General features: G+C 41.4%; 1 protein-coding gene across 3 annotated transcripts in view; it reads right to left on the bottom strand.

Annotated features, from left to right (window-relative positions):
* Positions 1 to 23,786, bottom strand: part of ttc28 (tetratricopeptide repeat domain 28) — a 248,625-nt gene that overhangs the window by 177,245 nt on the left and 47,594 nt on the right. The window contains exon 1 of one of the 3 annotated variants that reach the window (XM_017693690.2): positions 4,350 to 5,305. The exons of the other annotated variants lie outside the window; for them this stretch is intronic. Within the exon in view, the coding sequence (XP_017549179.1) occupies positions 4,350 to 4,376 (27 nt within the window). The 5' untranslated portion in view covers positions 4,377 to 5,305. Of the gene's footprint in view, positions 1 to 4,349; positions 5,306 to 23,786 lie in introns of those variants that run through there. 3 annotated transcript variants of the gene reach the window in all.

Raw genomic sequence — 23,786 nt, 5'->3', positions numbered from 1 at the left:
TTGATTCAGCATGCTTCCGCACAAACCGGTAGGCTGTAAATATGCTGGCCTGTCACAAAACCCAGCAGGTGCACCTACTCCTTACTGTTAATCTTCCACTGGCTCCCTACACACTCTCTCTTCCATTTCAGTGGACACGACAGAACACCTTTTGCACTATACACCAGCATTAGTGCCTTGGGTACTAGGGAGCACTTCATCATCCCCTCTCTATTTGTGCCTATTTGTCCTTTCCTTGCTGAGTGATACCTCTGGACGACAGGGGATCTGAATAGAATATTGACCAAACATTGTTCCTTGCAGTGTAGAGAGATAGAACGTTGATCATCACTGAGCTGTTCCCCTGAAAAGTGGTTTGTTTTCAAGCCAACAGTCATGAGTGATTCTGGTGACGGATAAAATGTCAGAAGAGAGATAGCCTCCCCTCATAGATTGAATAAATAAATCAGGAATCAAATAGATAAGGCCCTAAAGCTACTCAGAGGTTAAGAGCTACCAAATTAGGTTAGCACAGAAGGAATATCACTACAGATAAGGGTTAAGCTCACTCCACTGAACTTCCCACTAAATCATGTCGTCCTGCAATATCATTTATAGGACGAAGGAGCAAAAAATGCCCATCTCTCTGAAACGGTGGCCAGTCTCAACCCAAACCATGCCATCAGAGCATTTTTAGATGTTCAGACTGCACGCTCATGACTCATGACCTAAAAACAAGAGCTATGTATTAAAAATTTCTGGAATTCCTGACCTTTCACAACATTGAAACTCAATCGACACACAAGAGCCAAAAATAAGCCCCAATTCCTACAATGTCAAGGACACAATATCTTCAGTTTTTCAACTAAGCTGCCCCAGAAAAAAAAAAAAAAACTTTCAGCAACTTTCATCATCCTAGATTTATTCATCCTTAAATCATTAAGCACAAAGCTGAAGTGAAAGAATCACAATTCTCTGCCCTGGCCCCACATACTCCTCCAAGAGCTGCCTCTGCAGCCCTGATTCAGTGGCCCTGACATGATGAATAACTACATCTCCATCTCCACCCCCTCTACTGTAGTAGATAACCTCTAGGGCATGGGCTTCCTCCAAGTCACTGAAGGAAGTGAGCAATGGATAGGGGAGGCTGATCTGCTGAGGTGGTAAAGCTAGAAAAGAGCCCGGTAATCCTCGTAATCCGCAGTAAACAAAATCGCCTTCCCCTGGAACGCTATCAGCATGCTTGAACCGAGTGCACAGAGAAATATGAAGTGCCTTTGAACATATTAGTGTAATCCAATCAGAAGCGGGGGAGTCGGCTGGGGTCTCAGGCAAACACCCGGCGTGTTTACTGCTGCCTGTATTGATCTGCACTGAGAGCATGGAGAGGATGCAGCATAAGGACTGGAGGAAATCTTTAAAGCTTGTATGGCAAAAAACATTGTACAGAATAATGTGCATACCAAATCGAGGTCTAACAAAATATACATACAGACACAATGGATAGTCTGTCTCCACCAGGGATGGAGAGTGAAAACTTTGCCCGTATCAAATAAGAATGCTGTTCAAAGTTTTTGACCTTAAAATCCTCATCAGTGGGATCTTTAAGAAGAAAGTTGATCTTAAATCTGCACTTCCGTTCAAGATTTGATACATATGGGCCTAGAACATTTTAAAATATTTAGGGGTGAGAGAGGACTGGTAGATTGAATGGTAATAAAACTGAAGAGTCAAGTCAAAAACCACACAAAAGAAAGCTGGATCAAAGACGGGTTGCAGCTTTTATTGAGTGTTGAGCCTGAGGAGTCGCAGTAACGAATCACGACACTCTGAGACAGGGCACTTTCAACACTTGGAGATCTTGCACTGATCCGTTTCTGCATGGTGCTGGGAGCAAGAGCTTGGGTGTGTTTGAAGAAATGGCTTTTTATGTTTGTGGTTATTCAGAAAGACCATTAAGACACATTTGGGTCAAACTGAGGAGAAAGACTGGACAAAAAAAAAAATGGTTTGGTGCACCACGGGATGAAGACCAGTGGTTTTACAATGCTTTCAAACAACGTCTTCAAGCTTGGATCAAGCTAGATTTGTCCTTAAATCCCCAATCAGACATGGCTGGAACAGCAACATAACCTAGTACTACCTCTGGCTCACTATCAGAAAGTGCTGTGAAAGGAGGTGAAATGTCATATTTTTGGTCCTGTTGTTGCAGGAATAAATTCTGGCCTGCAAGCTTCAAAAATTCCTAATTGGGGTTTTAAATTATAGCCATGTTTACTCCTAAAATACCTTCTTCACTAAAGTGAGGATGTGGCAGTAAGCAGTGTGGCCTCTCTAACTGACGGGCTCTCAAGAGGGGAGATTGTGGAAACACTAAACCCTGTAGGAAATATGCTGGGCCAACTCTGCAAGGAATGTGTGCTGCTGGCCAGGACCATGCAGAGCTACGCCAAACCCTGGCCCCACTGGCCCTGCCTTGGGCCTCTCCCCCTTAAAGTTTCTCTGCCTCATACACACAGACACTCAAAGACCAGGGCATTAGTACCATGTAGCAGACAGACTATTATTAGTGCTCTCAAAACAACGCTTCAGACACAACAAGAGTATCAGTGTCTAAAGTCGCCTGAAGTCTCTTGTGATTGTAGGCCGTTTGGAAAGCATCCTCCCCCTGCCAAGACGCAGATACAGGAGCAGGTGTGCCTTGTGACTGCTGCGTTGTGGGGGGGGGCATTCACAGTTAAATGAGACCTGCGGCGCTTTGATCAGCAAGAGAAGCCTATACAACAGGCTCCACAAGGAAGAAAGAGTGGAAATCATAATCAAGAAAGTCTGGCAAAGAACACAATCTGACACCTGCCGAGCAGAGTTTTAACAGTAGCTGTCTTTTGTTGGAAACTGTTATCATTCGCAGCGCTTTTGTTGCATCGCTGGAAGGCGGCAACAGTACAGTGAATTGCAGTGACGAATGCTCTTGTGTAGTGACGCATGATCTTGTGCTCTGTGTCTGTGCCATGGCTCCCATAGCTGCGCTTGGGGTGCTGTAATCCTTCGGGGAGGTCTATTTACAGACACTTAAAGAGGTGCGCTACAGCTGCATAGATGACTCACTCACCATTTGCCAAGATCTTTTATTTACAAAACCATCATTGTCATACTGGAATTCTTTTAATCCTGGAGCATTCAAAGAAAACTACTAATAACCACTTCAATTAAAACCACAAACACACCATTCAAAACAAGCAGAGATCCGTGAAGGTATTGCTGTTTTTTAATGGGTAAAGAAATAATCAAGTTCCTTTGATCTACAACTGCTTGCCCCCTAGTGGAACAAATGAGAAATTGCAAGTCCTGGCTTCAATACACGAGCCTACAGGCGAAGGTATGCTCAGTGTCCAGGGAAATCAGATTGGACACTGCACAGAGTACACAGGGCAGTTTTTCAACAGTACTTTCAGTCTTCTCATAATATATACAGGCCATGCATTTTGCATACTTGTTTCTATAGAACCGTACTAATGACATGAACCAAAATACAATAGGTGGTCATGTTTTGATAGTGCTGTGTGCCAAGTCATAACTGCATTGCAGTCACAAATTTGATTCAATAAAGGGGGGATACTGTCAATAAAAACTCAAGTACAATCACATTTCACAGACACTTTTCTTATCGTGCGGCTGCCGAGGGAAACTGCCTCTCAATCTGCTCTCTCCTCTCTAACCTCAGCCATCTGTTCCCACGGGATTTGTGAACGAACATCAAGTTTCACCCACATGCAGCAAAGGTGACATAAAGTACAACAAGGCTGGTACTGCATTAACACACAACACAAGATTAACATACCAAAGGGGAGATTACTACGCTCCGCAGGCTGCATGTGGCTGGAAGCAGCCACTGCATGACCACAGCCTTAAGCTGGGAAATGGGCTAAAAGTACACGTCCACCAGCTTTAAATCTGATCAGTGATCACTCCCAACCTGTTCCAACCCAGCCACATCTGCTAGTGCTGAGCCCTAGCCTGGAGCAGAAATACACGCTCATCATAGCTGGCAAAGAGTAAACTTTAAGCAGTCTTGATCTGAAATATGTTTTGCAACCAAAACCGTTTAAATGATGGCCATGCTGAATAAGGCTCTTTTCCTGCCAACGTTGCTCATTAGGTGCCTGGAGCCCTATGTCCGTACGGCTGCTTTAGATCGATGCATACTATAAAAAGCGCTATTCAAATACATCTGTATAGTAACTCTGTGGTTTCGACATAGATGGTATGAGGACTGCCGATGTCTACAAATCAAAAGTGCTTTCTGATGTGGAGTACAGACATGGCCAGTGGTACAGCGCAAGAAAAAAGTACAGATGTGCGAGTCTTACCTTCTTCCGGGGCTGCCATTTCATCATATTTGTAACGAAAAATGTACAGCATCAAAACATGACAAGAGCAGAGAAGGGGCATTCAGGGGAGTTGCGCGGAGTCATGCTGCCCGCTGACTTTCAGCACAGCTGCAGCATTTTCCCCCCTCCGTGCGGTCCGTGCGGAGCCCCCTTTAATCCGGCGGGTTCGGAGGGATGTGGAGGAAACGTCGACAACTTTTTCCGTCCTTTTCTCCACAGGCGCCGTAAATGGCGGTGTGATACGGAGCAGGGGTACAACTGTTAGACTCGAGTTGTCCTCCTCGACCATGGAGAAGGAGAAGGCTGCTCGCTGGGATGTGCCATCGGCCAGTCAAGTAAACCGCTTCTCCTTTCCGTTTACAGTGCGCTCAGACCGAGTTTTGGTTGTCGTAATGCTCAGCGTCTTCTGAAGATTTTGCCTCAGTTATGTTATTTACGTATGTGCCCAACGGTCGTCTTAAAAAAGTGTAACGAATGTGTGTGAAGGCTGCTGAACTGAAGGGTGGGGGGAAAAGTTGACAGACTGTACCGGTTGGGAAGCAGTTCGTGTACTTTGGCGAGGGTGAGCGAAAATATCGCGAAAATCACAGTCCTTGTTAAATGTGGATTCCAGAGAAGATGCGTAACTCCATAAAATCCCGAGTACCAGAAGGAGTCAGAAAGAGAGAGAGCGAGAGAGAGTGAGAAGCAGAGAGAGACGGAACCACGCGAAAACAGAGGGGGAAACACAGAGAGCGAGACTGAAAAAAAGAAAGAAAAGCAAAAATCCTTGGAATTTCTTTAGGTCGAGTTAGAAGGATATCCTGCAACAGCTACGAACTGGACTTGAGTACACTAATGACTTCCTTCCCCGCTCCTTCGAGCTCGCTGAGCTCCGCTGGCGGAGCAGGAGGAGGCTGCAGGGTCCTAGCGGCGCCCCACTCAACTGCCAGCTCCGTTTAACGTGACAATTTCAGGCAAGAAACCGCTTTCACTCATTTTACTATGACCGCTGACCAGAAGATAAAACAACATTTTTATAATAGTTATCCATATATAAGCTATATACTCTGATGTAAATGGCTATATCGTATGTTGCTTTGAAATTATTCACACAAGGAGACACTTCAGCAATATCCACATTTCTTTTCCTTTAACCTTTCGAGTCAGTTTCGAGTTTTGTTTTGTGTTGTGTTTTGAGTTTGTGCTGAGTTTAGTCTCAGGATGTATAATTGCGTTTTTTTAATGGAAAATTGGACAAAAATGCGACGTATTTTGCAGTCACAAACTGTGTATACTGTTTACACATCATGTGGAGAGGAATTGGCATGGCAAATTGAAAAACAGTCACTACAGTGGAAAAACATGAAATGCAATGCACACATAGCATTACTTTTCCACAGTGACATGCAGAATATGTAATGAAATGAAAAACAAACCGGTTTACACACAGTTTTCTTGCCGCTTGACCATTTGCTTTTTAAAAACAAAATGCTGAATTCATAACAGAATTGAATACATAAACCTTGAAATGTAATAAAGCCATGACTATATGGTTTTCCACTGTGCAGTAATTAAAACAATGCTAAATCAAAGTAATCTCTCTTTTACTCTCTATTTTAACACGTTTTCCACATGTTACTGTTTAAACACAATCTCATGCTTTGCATTTCACTGTTTTGGTTGTACTTCCAACATTTGAAGTACAAAGAAGAGGGCAATCAACGTCCATTGTAGTAGATGTTTGCTGTTCATTTAAGCACGTTCCTCATGTCACCTGTAGAAAAGTAACGCGTGTGCATTATATTACACTGTTTTCACTGTTATGAATGCGTTTCAACGAGAAAAAAATACATTTTAAAGTGGACTGTATTCAGTTCTGACATTGTCATCATTTTGTTGTTAACCAATGCATGGGAATTTACATTTTTTCAGTAAAGAGGTCAAGCAACACGAAAACGTTACTGTATGCATTGCATTTCATGTTTTTCCACTGTAGTGATTGCTTTTCAATTTGGCACAAATTCGTCTCCGCATAACCCTGTGAGAAAGTCGCTTTTAACAACCAGGTTGGGTTGCCACGTTTGTTTTTTTACCCCAACAAATAGCCCCACCTTCTAGCAGCAGCATATAGCCAGTGTGCGAAATACCCCCTGGTGTTCATAAGGGTCCCATGTTGGCTAACAGCAGCACTGGTGCTAGCTTCAATGGCAGCAAAATGTTCAGTTTAACAGTTCTTCATCTGATACTGCTCTTTTTTCTAGTTTGGTAATGTGCTGTTCTGCACATTCGCTGATATCTTACATGTCTCCAGTTTTGTCTTTAATTTGAGAGGTGAGTAACTTCTGTCTTTAGCTTGACGGGTGACTTACAATTAGCTTTTTCCACCAAAGCCTTGTGAAATTAGGTATGGTTTTAGATTTTTCAGAGGTATTCCAGACACAGTTACAGTTGATGGGCTGAAGGACCAAGTGGGTGAATCATTTTGATATAGTGCCACCTTGAGGCAGACCAGTTCTGCATCTTTATTTAGTTGACAATACCAAAAAATAAATATCAAAAACCAAAAAATACCAAAAACAGGAGCTCACCAACTGTGGTTGAAGCACATTAACATTTCCGCAAATTTGTATTTGTAGTCTTTTTTTAGTCTACAAACAGCACAACTTCATAAGTTTATTTTCAAGGATCCCCACAATTTTGTTTTTGAGGTATGTAGGTGTAGGTGTTCCTGTATTTCGCACCTTGTCTATAGACCAAGTTGTAATATAGCCTAAATTCATACTAGGCCTGGCAGATACATAAAAATAATTTGCAGGATATTTTCTAGTGAAAAAAAAAATCACCATTATGGACAATACACCCACCCCACCCTACCCCACCCCACCCTGCGCAAATATATATATATATATATATATATATAAAGTCTATGCCAGATTATGACCTATTTTTGTACATTCAAATAGGTACATGCTACAAAATGCACCTAAACAAAGAGTGTAAATATTATGTAGGTGTACATAATAAGGTGTACATGGCTCTCAGTGTATATCTACTGTGTATTGCAACAAAAATTCACAAAGGCGATTTATATTGGCAGCGCCCCACTGTTTTGTTAGGAAAACTTGTGAATAGATTTACAGTACCAGCAACAGGTTTGCAATCCTTTGGTTTGCATGCTCTTTAGATGAAATCCGATAGTGTTACATCCCTGTAACAGTTAGACTCAGACTGACATGTGTTTGTGGGCTTCTTTTGGAAGCCCCTGTTCATTCAATGCCAGCGTGTGTGTTTCGAAAAGGTCAGAATAAGCACTGGTGTCCTCAGTCTCCGTAGATAACAGGCACGAGTAATATGACACTGGTTTTGTAGGCTTTGTTTTATCACGAGTTGCCTTTAAAGACTGATCTCCTTGGCTGTTTACTTTGGTTTTAGGGTGCTTAAGAGATTTGGAGGAGTCCCTATGTCTCCGCTTGGCAAATTGCCTTGATCCCTCAATAATATTTTCTTCAGATCTGATTTCAAAAGGCACAAATGCCATTCAGACTGACAGGGGGTATATATTACCCACTTCGAGCAACACCCTGTCCACAGCACATCTCAATTCTTTGGGTGTGTTACAGTACACTGGTGTCCTTGTGAAGTTGTGTAATGTATTCAGTAATTTACTAGGTCTATTTTAAAGTGTTTATAAGAACTGACCCACTTCTGCACATACCCAGATTTTCTTCCATCTTTTGTGCATGGATGCAAACTGACACACACAAAGGGACAAAAGCACACACACAGCTGCTCATGGTGAAAGTGGGAGGAAGTTGAGGCTGGTCAAGTCAGACCAGGGACAAAACATCACTAACCCTGTGAATAATATCACTCAAGTGTCAAAGCTTGTGACATTACCAGATGTAATTAATACAAATTACCCTAAATTAGTGATCATCTGCACTGGAAGCACAGATGTTGAGGTTCACCTTTTGGGCAAGTCCTAAATTTAATTTTGGTCGAGGACACAGAAAAGGCAATGAAGAATAATTCTTAATTTACTAGTATACAAATCCAGATCTGTCTGGTCCCACAGTGTCAGCAGTGCAGCAGCCTTAGTGTGCAGTGACAAACATTCTTACAATTCAACGTGAGACTTCATTATCAGCATTATAACCGTGTCGGGTTGGCCATGGGAGGGTTACTTATTTAAATGTTTGCCATATTTTCCTATGCTAATTTCAAAGATATTGTGGCCAACAAATCTACACCATCTTAATAAGCCAGCCTGTGTGGTTGCTATTATATCATCTTATATTGTCTCATTAAGCCTGACTGTGTGGTTGCAATCAGAAATGTTATATGTTTGGTTATTTTAAAGGGAAATTCCACCGACTTAAAACAATGACTGAAATGTAAACAAAGTACATTGTTTTAGGTTTTGAGAATGTTCGGGTCTAAAAAAGTATGTATATATTTTAACCCATTCATGGTGGAGGGGGTACATGCAGGGCAGAGCATGTGAGTGGAGTGGAGCAGCAGACATTGTCTCTCCTGCTCCAGCTCCGCTCTCACACCTCAGAGAAACCCTGCTCCATGTCCGCTCCATAGGAACCATTCTTATATTTATTTAATGTCGTGAATGTGTGGACGAGACGTTACGCACTTTATTTCATTAATGATCATTTCTGGCCGTTATTAAACAAAAAACTGGTCAAACTTTCTGTGCTACACTCTTTTCGTAAGGTATAGGCTTGAAGTGGCAACCACAAGCTAGGGAACTGTCGAGGGTAAATAAAATGCCTTTAACCTGCTCTTTATCTTTCTCTCAGCAAAATCGACGACGCAAGCCTATCTCTGTGTAATGTCTGTAGAACTTTGTTGCGATTGGCGAGAATTTCCAGTACAGATTTGTTGAACAGCTCCAGTACAGAAGCTGTATTTGAATGGCCGTAATATGTGAGTTGTAGCAGTCACTGCCGCATCACTCGTGTCACTCATGACTCTCTGGTTTGTGGGATGAAGTGATACTGGAGCGATTTCGTAGCGAGAGAGAACACTGACACTCCAACTTTCTGAAAAGTCGCTCCACACTCATATCACTCTGCTCCCCACTCGGCTTCCACTCCACACCGCTCACACGCTTTGGTGCATGGCACTATAGGCAAAATAGTATCCAAAAAACTTGTCTTTTACCATGATCAGCTTTACATATAAGAACTCAGAAGAAGGATGCATTCACTGGGGATTTTGCATAGTAAAGGAAACGACTACATTTTTGTTGTAGACATTGCGACGCCTGGTTCCTGTCATTTCTCCACAATGAAGTATTTCACATCAAACCACTGAATAACTTTGTTTTAAATTCATTCACCGAATCGTGCAGTCGTTTTAAAAAAATCGATGGAATTCCCCTACAACCCTTGCACTTGCCTTTCGGAATCAGTGTTATAAACAAATATGATAATGAAAATATGAATAAATGCTGTAAATATTAGGTTTCTAAACAAAATGAGGACTCGAAGCACAGACCAAGTGTATAGCAAGATTTTTACCTTTAATCCAAAGACCTCATGGACGTAACAACAGCAAGAATAAACAAACTTTGAATTGAACATCAGTTGTTGTTTTTCCCAAATATAGTATAGCATTCGAGTCAACAGCAGGTTGCTTTTATAATGAGCAACTGTATTTGTGTGCCTGTGTTTCCCCAGTGAGAAAAAGCTAAATCAGACTATGTAGGAATGTATTTGTGAGCGTGTAATCTAATAACTTATATTCTATTAATGGGGTCTGTGCAGTAATATCATAATGAACCAGGCTGTGTGTAAGGAGGATACATGGAGTTCTAAAAATACCAATTAATCTTCTAGACGCACACTATTTGGTCAAAAGTATGTGGACACCGACTGTCACACTTATACAAGCTTATTGGACATCCGATTCCATCTGAAAACCAAGGGCCTTAATATGAGTGATGCACTACCCACTTCAGCACTGCTCTGTGAGCTCTTGCTACACCCAGACACTTCCTTTACAATAAACAGATCTGGCAGGATCTGAAAAAGATATTTCATGAAATGACTTGTGGCAAAGGTAGCATCCCATAACAGTGTCAAGTTTAAAGTCAGTATCAATCAGAGCTGTACAGCATGACCCATTCTATTTCCAATGTTTGTCTCTGGAGAGTGCATGTGCTTCATTTTCATCACCTGTAAGCAAAGGTTAGCAAAGGTTATGCAATAATTAGTCTCCATGCTATATATATATATATATAGCATGATTTTGGCCACATAGTATATATGAAATATGAAATATATATGTGTGTGTGTTTAGTTCTGTCATATCAGTAGTTCAATTATTACATTATTAAAATGACTGAAAGCTGACTATTTAATGTCCTTTTATCTGTTAATGAAATCAGCACTGTCCTGACACAACTTGCCTTTATTAGAATGACTATCTCACCAAAGACATAACAGTGTCCTGCAAGCCCTCATCCCAGAACAAGACAGTCACCTCCTCGACAGCAGCCAGGGTTTCAGATCTGACCTAAGTCTGCTTTCGCAATCAGGCTCGCACAGGAAATCAACACAGCTGCCTTTTTTAGCTTCTCCCTTGATTTAGCAGCCACACGCTGCATCTGTTTCTTTTTTTGGCCTTGTCGATGAAAGCATGCAAAGTGTCTTCATCTTTCAAGAGGGCGATGTTTGAGAGAATAAATGAGACACTGACGTAGATGAAATCTGTGGTGTACTAAAAGGGGAGAGTAACGACGTATGGGAATGTTAGAGTGATTACAGTGCCTTTGCTCTTCCGTGTTTTCAATATAGCCTTTTTTATTCCAAAAACAAATAATTAATAAAAACACTGAGACCTCTATCAATAGATCTGCTGAAGAGAAAGTGCAAAGGATTAGAAAGTGAGCTGAAAAGAGGTTGTATCTGGCTCTCGCCGAAAATCTCTCTCTAGTTATATCTTATAAAGAAATATGCATGTCATTAGAAGAGCTACATAAAGAAGTGGATGTGAGGATATACTGAAAGTCTTTTGACCTGTTATGCTTGTCTGTTTTTAGTCTGAGCCATACTGTCTTACACAGTGATGAGACCCCATGGGCTATAATCATCATAGCTAATTAATGTTGCTCTGCCGATCTCTAAGCCACAGAGGCTCTATCTACAGGGAGCAGTTCCAGCCTCTCTCAGCTCCCTCAACACAGCAGACAGCCACCTCAGCTCTACACAAAAAAAGATACAACAGACCTTTTTAAGATGATACCATTGCTTCACCTTTCTCTGTGTATCTCCACAAATGGCTTACTATTGAATTCGCTCTTTCTGATGAAGATATATTGAGTTTTTCTCACTAGCAAATTCTCCCTGGGGAAAGGATGGACCAGATGGGTCATGCTGGGCTGCAAGGTTCACATAAGGCACAGCTGAGAGTCAGGAAGGCCCTTTGGGGAAGAGTGTCTTTGCGTAGATCTGCAGGGTCTGGTCAACTAAAAAGAAGATATACTCTTAGTTGAATGAGTCTCAGGGGATGGATCCTGTCTCTCACAGCACTATCCAACTGCCTCCCAATATTAGATGTACGCTGACCTTACACAGAGATCACTCGTACCAGCCCCAGGGCCCATGAATGACCTCCAGGCAATTGGATTTAGCAAAGCATTAGCCTTTGTTCAATGGTGCCTTTACCTACTGAATATCCTGCTAACTCAATAAGAACTGCCTAAGTCTACATTTCAGCTTGTCACCCATCACCTGATTTTAGCTGGCAGGCAAAAGACATCTGACCAACCTCACAAGAGTTTTGCAAACAGGATGGTGAACTTCTACTGACCATGTACAAGACCATTGAGTTTTGGAACCTTGTTACAATTGTGTGGTATTGTCAGTGCACAAAAAGATTTACAGAGGGAGCAGATCAGTTATTGTTTCCAGAAGGTAGCTGACTTAATACAAAAATAAAACTACTACTATATTCAGTACATTCTTTCTATATCATATTGATATTGACCTCCTATATTCACCTCATATTTTTCTATTTTGCAGAATTTGCACAATCAGGCTCATGGATGAAAGCTGTATGCTACAGCATGGCACAACCCCTTATTTAAAATTCAACAGTTTAATCAATTATTCATAGAACAACAAGCACCCTGTGACTCACTGATGAATATTGGGTCTTTTCTCCTTTAACTCTTTTCATGTGGAAAAGGTACGACTTTAAGTCAAAAATCAGTTGGATGAGAGGATTAATGACAAGAGGATTAAGATCAAATCCTGGAAGTGATAGTCTTCCTGGCATTTACTGTTGCACTTCCTTTATGGGAATGGTACTCCTCCAGTCACAAAATCAAGTTTAATTTAATGGCAGGCGTCCCCCCCCCCCTCCAAATGTTCAGCAGTCGTGATAGAGACGTTTGATTAAACCTTTTTTATTTTTTTCCCTCCATCACTTCTCCTAACAACCAGTGGTCCCAATTACTGTGATGAACATGGGTCTGTTTATCTACAAAGGGGCGCTACTTATATAAAAACGCTTTATACAAGAAGACGCCGAGCCCTCTAAAGCTGTGTTTAATAATTCATCTGCACTGGATATTGATGAAACGGAGTCCAACATGCTGTTTAAATCAACATGGCTGTTAAAAAGCAGTTGGGTTTCATCTGTACCCAGATCAATAATAGCAAAGCACAGTGGAGCCACAACACACTATGCAGACAAGGAGAGAGAGAGAAAGAATAAGGGAGAGACAGAACAGGCCTGTGTGGTCCCCTTAGTGTTGGCAGAGATAATGACTGTTTCGGCTTTGGGGTGAGTATGTGTGCATGATCATATAATGATATATATAGTATGTGCATTGGAGTTCAGAATAGAGAAAGGCAGTGCTGAGATGAAACTGCTATCGAGGATAAAAAGTCTGCAGAGAGGTTACTATGGGTCTTCCTAAGCCACACTTGCCTAAAAATCTCGACTTCTCAAGTTTTAAGTTTAAAATTCAGCTTAATGATGTGAAGCTAGAATATTCCTAGCAACACAAGTTTAATACAGTGGGAAAATATACCTCCAAACAGCAGGAGCATAGCAAGTGCTGGCTCTCTGAAGATGAACCTGGTGCTGACTAAATCTACAGCAGGCTACAACACTGCAAATGTCTCTGTAGCAAGTGTTCACAGCATGCAACTATGGCCAAACGCATCCTTCTCATTTAGAATCAGATGAGGATATACAGTGAATGTGTACATTTATCATCCTGAGGCTTAGATAATGCTACATGTGATGCCCTTGAGTCCACAGTGGTAGAGCCGACCAGCCCTCTGAACAGGTGAGGGACAGCAATCTGCTATAGGGAGGCTTAAACAGGGGAAACAAAAGCCATCAACTCTATCAACAGCTAGTGGTTAATGTAAAATGTATTAATAGGCACTAATAGGCATAGCTCGATTCACAGGCATTCATCTTTAAAGGTGCAAGAGTCAAAATTAAACACACATGAACCTCTAGCAGTTATATAGGGGAACTGCTGCAATACTAGAACGATTTTTTACATTTTGGATCTGCCTCCTATTCCCACCCATCAGCACAGAGCAATGTCGATGGTGTCCAGCGTTGAGTTCATTTAGAGTTTTCTAGCATTAATCGACATTGTCTTGAACTCACTTTCCAGCAATGAGGTAGGCATTCATTAAGTGTTTTGCCTTCCTCCATTATTTAGATATAGATTATAAAAGTATGGCTTTATGTTAAAGTACTCCCTATAGTTTACATTTGAATTTTTTAATAGCTAAAACAACAATTTACAAGTTGTTTACAAGAATGAATACCATGGCTATCAGCTTAGTTTATGTTTAAGGGTGGTTTGCTTGCTTTCAGGAACATAGCCAAAAGATAAAAGCATCAAAAGATGGTGAGAATACTGCTCTCCCCCTGACAAAGTACTGATTTATACTACTTGGTATATAATGATGACATACTATGACATTTCACATCTTCAGAGAGGGTTTTTGTGTAGTTATGCTTACGAAATATTTGCCAAATACCTTGTATAGTAGTGGTGTTTGGCAAAAGTGAGCATCCAACTCCTGTGTGTCCTTTGTCTGTGACTGAACACCAAGTGTTAGTTTATACTCATTTGCTACTCAAGCAGCATTTAAGGTGGAACAATAAAAAGAAAGATACAGCTTCTTAACAGCCTCATATAGTTAGCTTCATTAGACTAGTTGACTAGTATTACATACATCTCTGTGACAGTGATTCATCCAGAACAGTACTTTACCTGGACCTCTCAATGATGAAGATTTATTTACTTAATTCATTATGTCAAGTCATATTTTGTGCTAATTCTGTGTCCAACTTTATCCATTTTTCATATAATAATTCCAGCTTTGAAAAATGCTTCATGTGTTGATTCGTGTTTCATGTTTCAAGTTTTTTGGCAGCACAGCATGGGTTTTCCCTACTGTACTAGAACCTGGCTGCACAGTTCACTTCTGCCATGGTTTCTTAGCAGAACAGATGGAGATGGAGGTGGAGTGTTGTGTCACTGGTCAAGTGGTCAAGTGGTCAGTGGTCAGTGTAAACACAGACAAGCCTTCTAGTGGTTGGTATAATGTAGTGGGTAACACCTCTGCCTTGTACACTGCAGACTGGGGTTCAATCCCCCACCAGGGTAAGCACCCTACACTATACCAATAAGAGTCCTTAGGCAAGACTCCTAACACCACCTTAGCCTCCCTGTGTAAAATAATAGTGTCGCTCTGGATAAGAGTGTCTGCTAAATGCCATAAATGTAAATTCCACTCTGCCCAGCAGTTCCTCAGATGAAGTTTCTTGGGTACATAATACACTTGTGGTGATGCCACTGGTAAAACACTTTTTTTATGTTCTACATATTTTCCAGGTTATCTGTATTAGTTTAAAAGAATAAAGCAAATCAGCAGCACAAAAAGAGATGGATAAACAGTTAAATCAAGCTAATGAGTAAGTTACACCAAAACAGGCTGCAGTAAAATTTAATGAGGCTAATGTTTATTTACACCCTTTTTTAACTGTTTTTTTTTTCATTAGCCACAAGCGAAAGAAGGTGAGTTCCAGCAGAGCGGCTTTGCATCCTTCTGTAGTACGTTCAAAAAGTCACAGCAACCTCAGCTTAAAGGGGGAAAAATGGACTGATTTGCAGGGAAAAGTTCATGCGCTACAATCATACAAACAAGCGTAACAAATAGTCCCGCCATAGTGAGTAGAAACATTTCATGCCTGTTAAGTCCAAGACTTGGCTCTCTCAAAGCCACAAAAGAGGGATTTTAACCTATTATCAGGTTGAAGACTTTAATACGGGCTCCGAGCCTTATTTAAGTGCATTACTGTTCTTTTGGTCTACATTCATAAATCTCTGCAAAGAAAGGACACACTTGATGCATATTAGGACATACATAAAAGAACGTGAGTTGAGGTAGAAGCAAGTCTCACTGACAAAACAGCTCTGAAGTTCAAAGACAGAGGGAGGGTGGCAGTACTAAAGTTTTAGCTTATTTATGGTTGACAAGACAGAGAAGAAAAGATAAAGGGAGGGGAGGAAAAGAAAACTAAAAAGTTTTTCAGGACTCCATAACCTCCCCTGTCTCTTAGAAAACGACAGAGGGGTGTATGGAAGAGTAACGGAGATTAGGAGATGGTGCGGATCCTTCGGATGGAAAGTTTGGAAAGGAAAGCTTTGCACTGATTTTTGCTGAAATTATGGGTTGGAGAAATAGAGATGAATTAGGACTTTCAGGAAAAACTTTGGAAATGAAAAGACTGAAAAAATATTGGGACTGAGGACAAATGAGACCAAGGACCATGAAAAGGCCTTAGCTTTTTTTTTTTTTAAATCTACATGTGCACTTTGGCATTATCATGGGTTTGAGCAAACCTGGACACATTTCCAAACTTTTAAACAGTAGGGTGCACTACATATTGTGCAAAGCAAGCTTGATAGAGCAAAGTAATACACTACTATTAATCAGGCAGACGAATGGAAACTTTTTATGAAAAAGCCAATCTGTCTTTGAGTTTAAGCAGTTAATTTACTGCTTTAACTAAAACAGTTATACAAAGGGAGCAGAATGATTGGGAGCCCCTAGACTACACAACGACATTTATTAAACAAATAGCCTGGCCGCTAAAGGCATAGCTGGGGAAAAGATCACATCTAGCACCATAATCTAATTGCTTTCCCTCTCTCCACCAAAACAGGCGTATTACAACTGCATGAGCATTGATCAGGTTGAAGGAGTTATCTTGCGCTGGTCCGGTGGGAGCTGAGCGGAGGCATCGCGTTATGCATATTTCATGACTAAGTGATGGCTCCGTGAGTGAGAGCATCTTGAAAGCCGCTTATTAGGGAGAGGCGCACACAGATTCTTCAGTGCCAGCGTGAAAGGAACACATACTCATTATGGCCCAGAGGCTGACTCAGGCTCCCTCTCCTCCATCATCTACCTAAATGAATCCGTCCGTTGATCTTTCTTTCAGGAATAGGCAGTTTGAGAGAAACTCCTCCTTTTCAGCCCAAACAGAGGGCTGGTTATGGAAAAGAGATTTCACCAATGTTCTTATCACTAAAGAAAAAAATAGGGCAGCTGATGAAAAAGAGAGAGGAGTCGCATTGGCTAGAGGATCGCTGAAAGGATGAGCTATCCAGGCAACTGTGGCTGTTCTGTGTAGCTGATGAGGTGCTTGGTCAAAACAGAATTACCCGTTATGTCTTCAACGGCCAGAGAGAGCCATTACCAGAGACTCCTGGAGACAGCCATTAACCAAAGGCTGCGTCCTCACTGAGAGCTAAATGGCTGCAGATCCTTCATGTACCCTGCATGGGTCCTTCTCTCTTTCTTTTGCTCTCTTGAGCCTCTAACCTCTGTTGCCTAGAGCTGCTGAGCTGTCCACACGTATGTGAGTGTTTGTCAATGTGTTGCATAGCAACCTCCTTTCATATCACTAACCTCTAGAGCCATATCAACCTGCAGGTAGGCTGTAATGCTACCAAAAACAAAAGCTCACTTTTAACTAATCAATTAAATAATGTATTAGTTGCAAGGAAAAAATCTAATGTTGATTATATACTAAATAGTCTCCAGCCTTCACTTCCATGGCAATGCTGTCCCACTCAGCCAGAGAATACCTGGGTCATAATCTCTTCTCCCTTGCTCATCCAGTTACAGGCATCCAGAGCAGACAATGATGACAGGGCTCCAGCAGAGGTTAAAGCTCTGACTGAAAGTCCTACCTGGCAGGATTGTTCTCTGCCCGCTTTTCACCCTGTTCTCCTACTCCTGGAGTAAAACACTTGATTAGGGAACATGGAGGACTTTTATCAGAGCTGTCGGAGCATGAAGCACTGCCCTGGTTGGACAAGAGTGAACATGACAGCTCTTAGCCCCAAAAACACAAGCAGGACTCTGTGGTATGGTGGATGCAAACGGTGCAAGGAACACAAAAAAGACCATTTCAGAGACATGATCAATAAACTTGTATAACAAAATCATGACTTATGTTACTGGAATACTTCAGAATTAAATCTGGAGATGAAAATGAAGAATTTAGTTAGTGCGTGGCTTTAAGGCAATCTTAAATACTACTTGGGTCTGGTGTAGAAGTTGCAAAGATACCACCCCACCATGTTATCGTGGCTGTACCAATTCAGCATCGATCAAACTGTATACTCTCAAAAAGTGAAATGGTGTCAAATTTGACAGCATTATTTCACCAGTGCTAGAATCTGCTGCCATCTGATATGAGGTCTCTTCCTTGTGCACAGCCCATAGTTACATTTTCTTCTCCCGAAATAAAGGCCACTGTAAACAGCAGAAAGGTTGTGCGCTGTCAACATTTCCCCCCAGCTTTCCCATCTCGCTCTTTCAGCTCCTGCCAATTCCGGCTGCTCTCCTCCACACAGTGCATTTCACGCCCCGCTCTCCACCCGCTCTCCAACCATCAATCACACCAGGCCCCACCCCACTCCACATTTTCCTGTGCCAGGCCTGACAGCTGCCTGGAAAGGCCTGCAAGCCAATCATGGCTGCCGTGCATCCGATCTGTCATCGCCACTCGCCTGGATGACGTGTTCATCCTGATCCACCCTCAGCAGCATCCATGGTCGAAGTAGTTCCTGGCAAAGCAGTTTCCTGGTCTCTCTATGCTATGAAATGAGCATAGTGTATATCTGTTCACTGGGATTGGCTAAGTTGGAGGGAATCAACTCAGAGTGAGACGAGCGCAGGGATTTGTCCTGTTTAGAGGAAGGCCAGTGTTCTGGAGCTTTGTATGTTCAAATGAAAGATTAGGAGGTTTGCTGTGATGTAGGACTGGTGTAAAGCAAGGAGAGCTAGGATGAAAGGAGGATCTACCAAGCTTGAAGAGCATATGTCGCACCTCTGCTCTGTGCCCTCGATTGCTGCACAGACACAAATGAATACACCCACTCCTGCTTCTCTCCAGGCACTGAGCTGAAACCCAGAAGGAAGCACAGCTGTGACTTCGACGATCAGCATCCATCAGACCTGCTCGTCTACACTTTCATCAAACATACCCAAACATGCTCAAAGCATACACACACACACACACACATACACACACACACACCTCACTCAACCCTCAAACATGCACAGATAATCACGCAGCAAACGCTGCCACACCCCTCACACCTGAGACACAAATATACACACAGCAGCACAGGTTCTGTAGAACATTGTGCAATAAAAAAGAATAGTTTTGATTAATTTATGGCGCTTCATTCAAAGTACAGGTTCAACCAGGCATACCCTGCTGACAAATAATATTTTGTGCACATATTTTAAATCTAAGCAATTGCAGCTTCTTTTATGACTGATGCTATATTTCACAGATAATTTCTCTACTTTGCTGCAGAGAATTGATTGTCTAAATAGATGGGCAACTAACTGTCCCACACTGTACTGTGATAAAACATAAGATGTATGTTATGACCAAATGAGATACTCTGTACTATTATCTGTAGACTTTTTGACAATAAACCTCTTGAGATGAAGCATTCTGAGACCCATTTTTAAAAGAATTCTCACACAAAATAGCAAGGCAGAAGAGCTGTGGAACTGGCTTTCTGCCTTACACCTCTGGCACAGTATAGGAGTCTTGAAGCTTGAGAGGCTCTTGGAAAAGCCTTTATGACAGCGTGGCCTCCCACCTTTATAATACAAAAAGAAAGAGTGACAGCCTGTCACTTCTGAAAAGTAGAATTAGGCATCTGATAAAGGTACTATACACCTCCAGATAGCACTCTCCCTTGCTGTCACACTGGGGAAAGGCACACTACATCTCGTGCAGTACTAAGACTTAGGCCGAATTAAAGAGAGTCACGCTGATCTTTCTTTTTCTCATAAACCCTGTCCAATTCTCCAGATGCCTTGCTGACGAATTAGGGCCATGTGTAAAGACAAACGCTCCCAGGTTCTTCTGGGACAGTGAACAGAACTCTCTCAGCTCTACTTCAAGTTCCACCACCTCAGTTCTACCCTCAATCTGCTCAAACTTCTTATTTTCATCCCCCTGAACCATAAGGACATGCCCCTGAATGCAGGTGAACATGCAGTGTCTGTTCAGAAGTGGCCAAAATCCAGAGAGCTGTAGAGCTGTAATGTGTTCTCAGAAACAGGCTTTCTCAAAAAAATCCCTGAAATATGCATTTGACTCAGGTCAGGTAAGCAGCTATGCTCTGAATAATAACAGTCGCATTTTCCTCTGTCCACAAGCACCACAAGTGGAGAAAGTAATCTGGTGCCTAACCCTGCACAGCTCTTGCCGTGGTCTCCTAAGGGCACTACCAATTCCACACTCTACCAGGGTGCATGAGCCAACCTCCCATGCCATAGAGATGTGAGTGAGATAGAGGGCGAAAGAAAGAGAAAGAGAGACATAGAGATGGCACAGGAAGAAAGGGAAAGTGAGAGAGAGACAAAAACATAAAGGCTCCACAAGAGGAATGGAGAAAGCCATTGAATTCAACACTACACTCAGGCACTCCTCCCCCTTCAGATGCTGAGAGAAATGTAGCAAGTTTGCGTCAGCTTTGGCAAGCTCAACAGCACCCTGTGTGGCAGACTGCACCCTCCCACTCACTCACATTCATACATAAAACTCGCACACAGAGCTCTGCCTCTATACCTGTTAAATGACACACATGAGAAGCCATAAACAGCCTCCATGTAATCTTCTCCCCCACGGCCGTTTTAATCGCCACACATCGACAGGGGTAAAGGACTCGCAGCAGATAGTGCTTTTCTACTACTGGGCACTAATTGGACAGAGAAGGCCGCCCATCGATGGTGGTAAAGTCCTTTATGGATGGAACTCATGGGCTCGACATCTGGCCTTCCAGCAGCCCCATCCTTTCCCAGGGTCGATTCCCACCACTGTGCCTTAATTGGGCAGAGCCGGCTGCCCACTGAGGAGCTAAGCCCTTTTACAGCTAGGCTTACAGGGCAGTGTTTGGCTTCAGACAGGGGCCATCAATGCCAGTATCGATCCTGTGTCTGTTTAGCCTCAGCAGCTCTGGGCACAAGGCTTCCCCTTGACAGAAGAGCTGGAAGGACAGCAGAAGCTTTGTACTGCCCCCTTCTAACCCAGAAAAATATTATGAGGCTAGACTCTGCCTGGATACAAACCCTACTAGTACAGAGGAAGCCCTCAACAAGTGTATCTCAGGGTCAGCTGCAGAGGCACAGAGGCCAACAGGGGCAGCAATATAGTGTTAAATCATTCTTTCTAGCCATCACAGGCCTGAAACTAAACTGTCTATCACGGGTTGGTCTTTTGAAGCACATAACAAAGAATCCCACTAATACTACTTGCTCTAGTTAAAGGTATGTAACATACATCAAGTCAAGGTACAGTGACAGCGTGGTAGCTGTTGGGGACCTTTCAATGAATCTAGTGTATACAGTCTAGAAGGACAATCATACCAGCTACAGTGAGCAGATTTGCTGCAATTGAGGCTCTTGCATTTGAGTTGTGGGCGTTTTTTAGTTTCTGATTAAGGATGTCTTGAAAAGGAAAAGAACAGCACAAGAACAACAAAGGTCTTTATTAAATCCATGCACACATCTGCTCCCTCTCTCTTTGATGCAAATATGAGGTATGTTTGTAGAAAACCCGAATGAGCCTTTTGTGCAAAAGACGGGGGGGGCGGGTATCAAAAATGGTTAACGATGCATGAAATAAAATAGCAGAGGCGAAATTTTTCTAACCGAACCCGATAAGACATATCACATTACAGAAAAGGGAGGGGAGGAAAAAAAAAAAAAAAAACTATTACATCGCCATGGCAACAGTCAGGCCCATCGCCTGCGGCCCCAGTGACAAGAGAACAGGGGTGAGAAAGAATTTTTTTTAATCATAGTATGATTTCTGATTTTACTTTGAGGCAAATGTGCGCCCGTGCTCCCCAACACCCTTTTATTTGGCCTGTATTGTAAATACACTTGACCAGAGTCAACTTCCGGTTTATTTTGTAGCATTTTTCACATAATATTTAATGTAGTTTATTATCAATGCAGTTTCATACTTTTCTCAACATTCAAATGGTTCCTTTTTTAAAGAATATATTATTAATTGTTATTATTATTACTAATAATTAATAATATTATGTTCTTTTAAAAAATTAACCATCTGAATGCCGAGAAAAGTATGAAACTGCATTGACAGATTGTTCATTTTTAAAAGAATATAATACACCCACAATATTAACTAAGGATAGGATGGCGTAAAACTTGCTTGCCATAACATCAATGATAGAAATGTTCATGGTTATCAGGATCATCGTGGTATGAGTAAAATTGTAATTGTTAAAATGTTGGTAGTACAAAGTTTTTATTGAACCTTTCGTATTTCTTTGTGACTCAAAAAGAGCAACTAACAAAGATCAATCAACTTCCTCCAGCTTGGTTTTCACAAACTATCAAGTTGGCAATGGTTATCAGAAATGACCGTTTACAAAATCCAGATAAAGTCCCACCTTCATTAGTTATCGTTGCTACGTCTAACTTGTCAATAGTTGTGTTTCAGCTTGTAAAAACACCATATAGCATTACAATAGAAGCAAATAAACATAAATACAGTAAAAAGTAACAAAAGTAACAAGAATTTCTTATTTTAAAAAAGTAGTTGAAATCTTGTGAGCGTGTTAAAGGAACCAACGTTTGGTTACAAATTTCAATTAAACCACCAGCAGATTTGATTTAACATAAGAAAACGCTGATTAGCCAAAGCAAAGGTTGAATGATTGCTACTGCAGTACTGGGTTGCTGTGAAGAGAGGTCTGGAAATAGTTAAACACACTGACATACATAAAATGACCACTTATTGTTTTGATGTTATTTGTAATTATTGCAACGTTAATGCTTTTCTACACATAAACTCTTATTGCCCAGATACATAGTGCTTGGAATATTATTTTCTCAGGTGCCTAAAACCTTGCACAGCACTGTGCTGAACTGATAAAACTAGAATGCTGGCCAATATAAAGTGAACAAAAATACAGATTCTGGAAACTACGTTTATATTCAACATACCAAGAGAATCGTTACCCACTCAATGTTTAAGTGGTAAATTTTCATGTCTAATAAAAACAGATGAACTAAAGCTTAGCGGAGGACATTTTACACAAGGTCTTTGTGCTAACTTTAATGAATGCTTTGATTCTTTAAATGTATATATGGTACACTGTCTGTCCTCTAAGTACTGTAATGTCTCTAAAACTATAATATAAAGATGAAGCCTTTATTGGCCTGAGCAGTAACTACAAATGTAAGAAGAGACTTATTTACTGCCAGTGCCATTCTCACAGCAGATTTGAATTCTGACAAAGTTTGTTTCTTTGCTTGACAGAATAAGGAATGTTTAGAGACAACTGTGATTGGCCGAGAAGCATCAGTCATATATATTTTTTTAAATGGTCAGTTATTAAAATTTGTAACAGTGCGATTATCTTTGGATTTTATATTCATTAAAACAGATCATTGTCAACAGTATCAGACTACAATACATGGCAGCTTTTATTATGTTGTTAGTTTTGTAATAACTCTAAATAAAAACATGCGTTAAGGATGTACTGTTAAAAATAGGCTCCAAGTTGGCTGCAAATTAAATGCAAGTTTTGATGCAGCCATTAGTAATATTAGACAGAAAAGGCCTAAGTCCACAGTTGACCATTAAAACTGACCATAAAAACTAGTTTGCTCTCCTTTTCCTTCTACAGCTGTTTAAATGTTATGAGCAATATTGACAAGTTCGCTATTGATCAATATAGGAACTAAACATGTCAAAGTACCCATTAAGAGAGAGAGAAGGAGTGTGTGAGAGAGGGGAGAGAGAGTGTTTACTGGCTTTTAGTGCACTGACTGTTGACATTAGTATCAAAATCAATGTTCT

This window comes from Pygocentrus nattereri, chromosome 18 (assembly GCF_015220715.1).
Source record: "Pygocentrus nattereri isolate fPygNat1 chromosome 18, fPygNat1.pri, whole genome shotgun sequence".
In the NCBI taxonomy this organism is placed as follows: Eukaryota; Metazoa; Chordata; class Actinopteri; order Characiformes; family Serrasalmidae; genus Pygocentrus; species Pygocentrus nattereri.
This window is presented reverse-complemented; position numbering and strand designations above follow the sequence as displayed.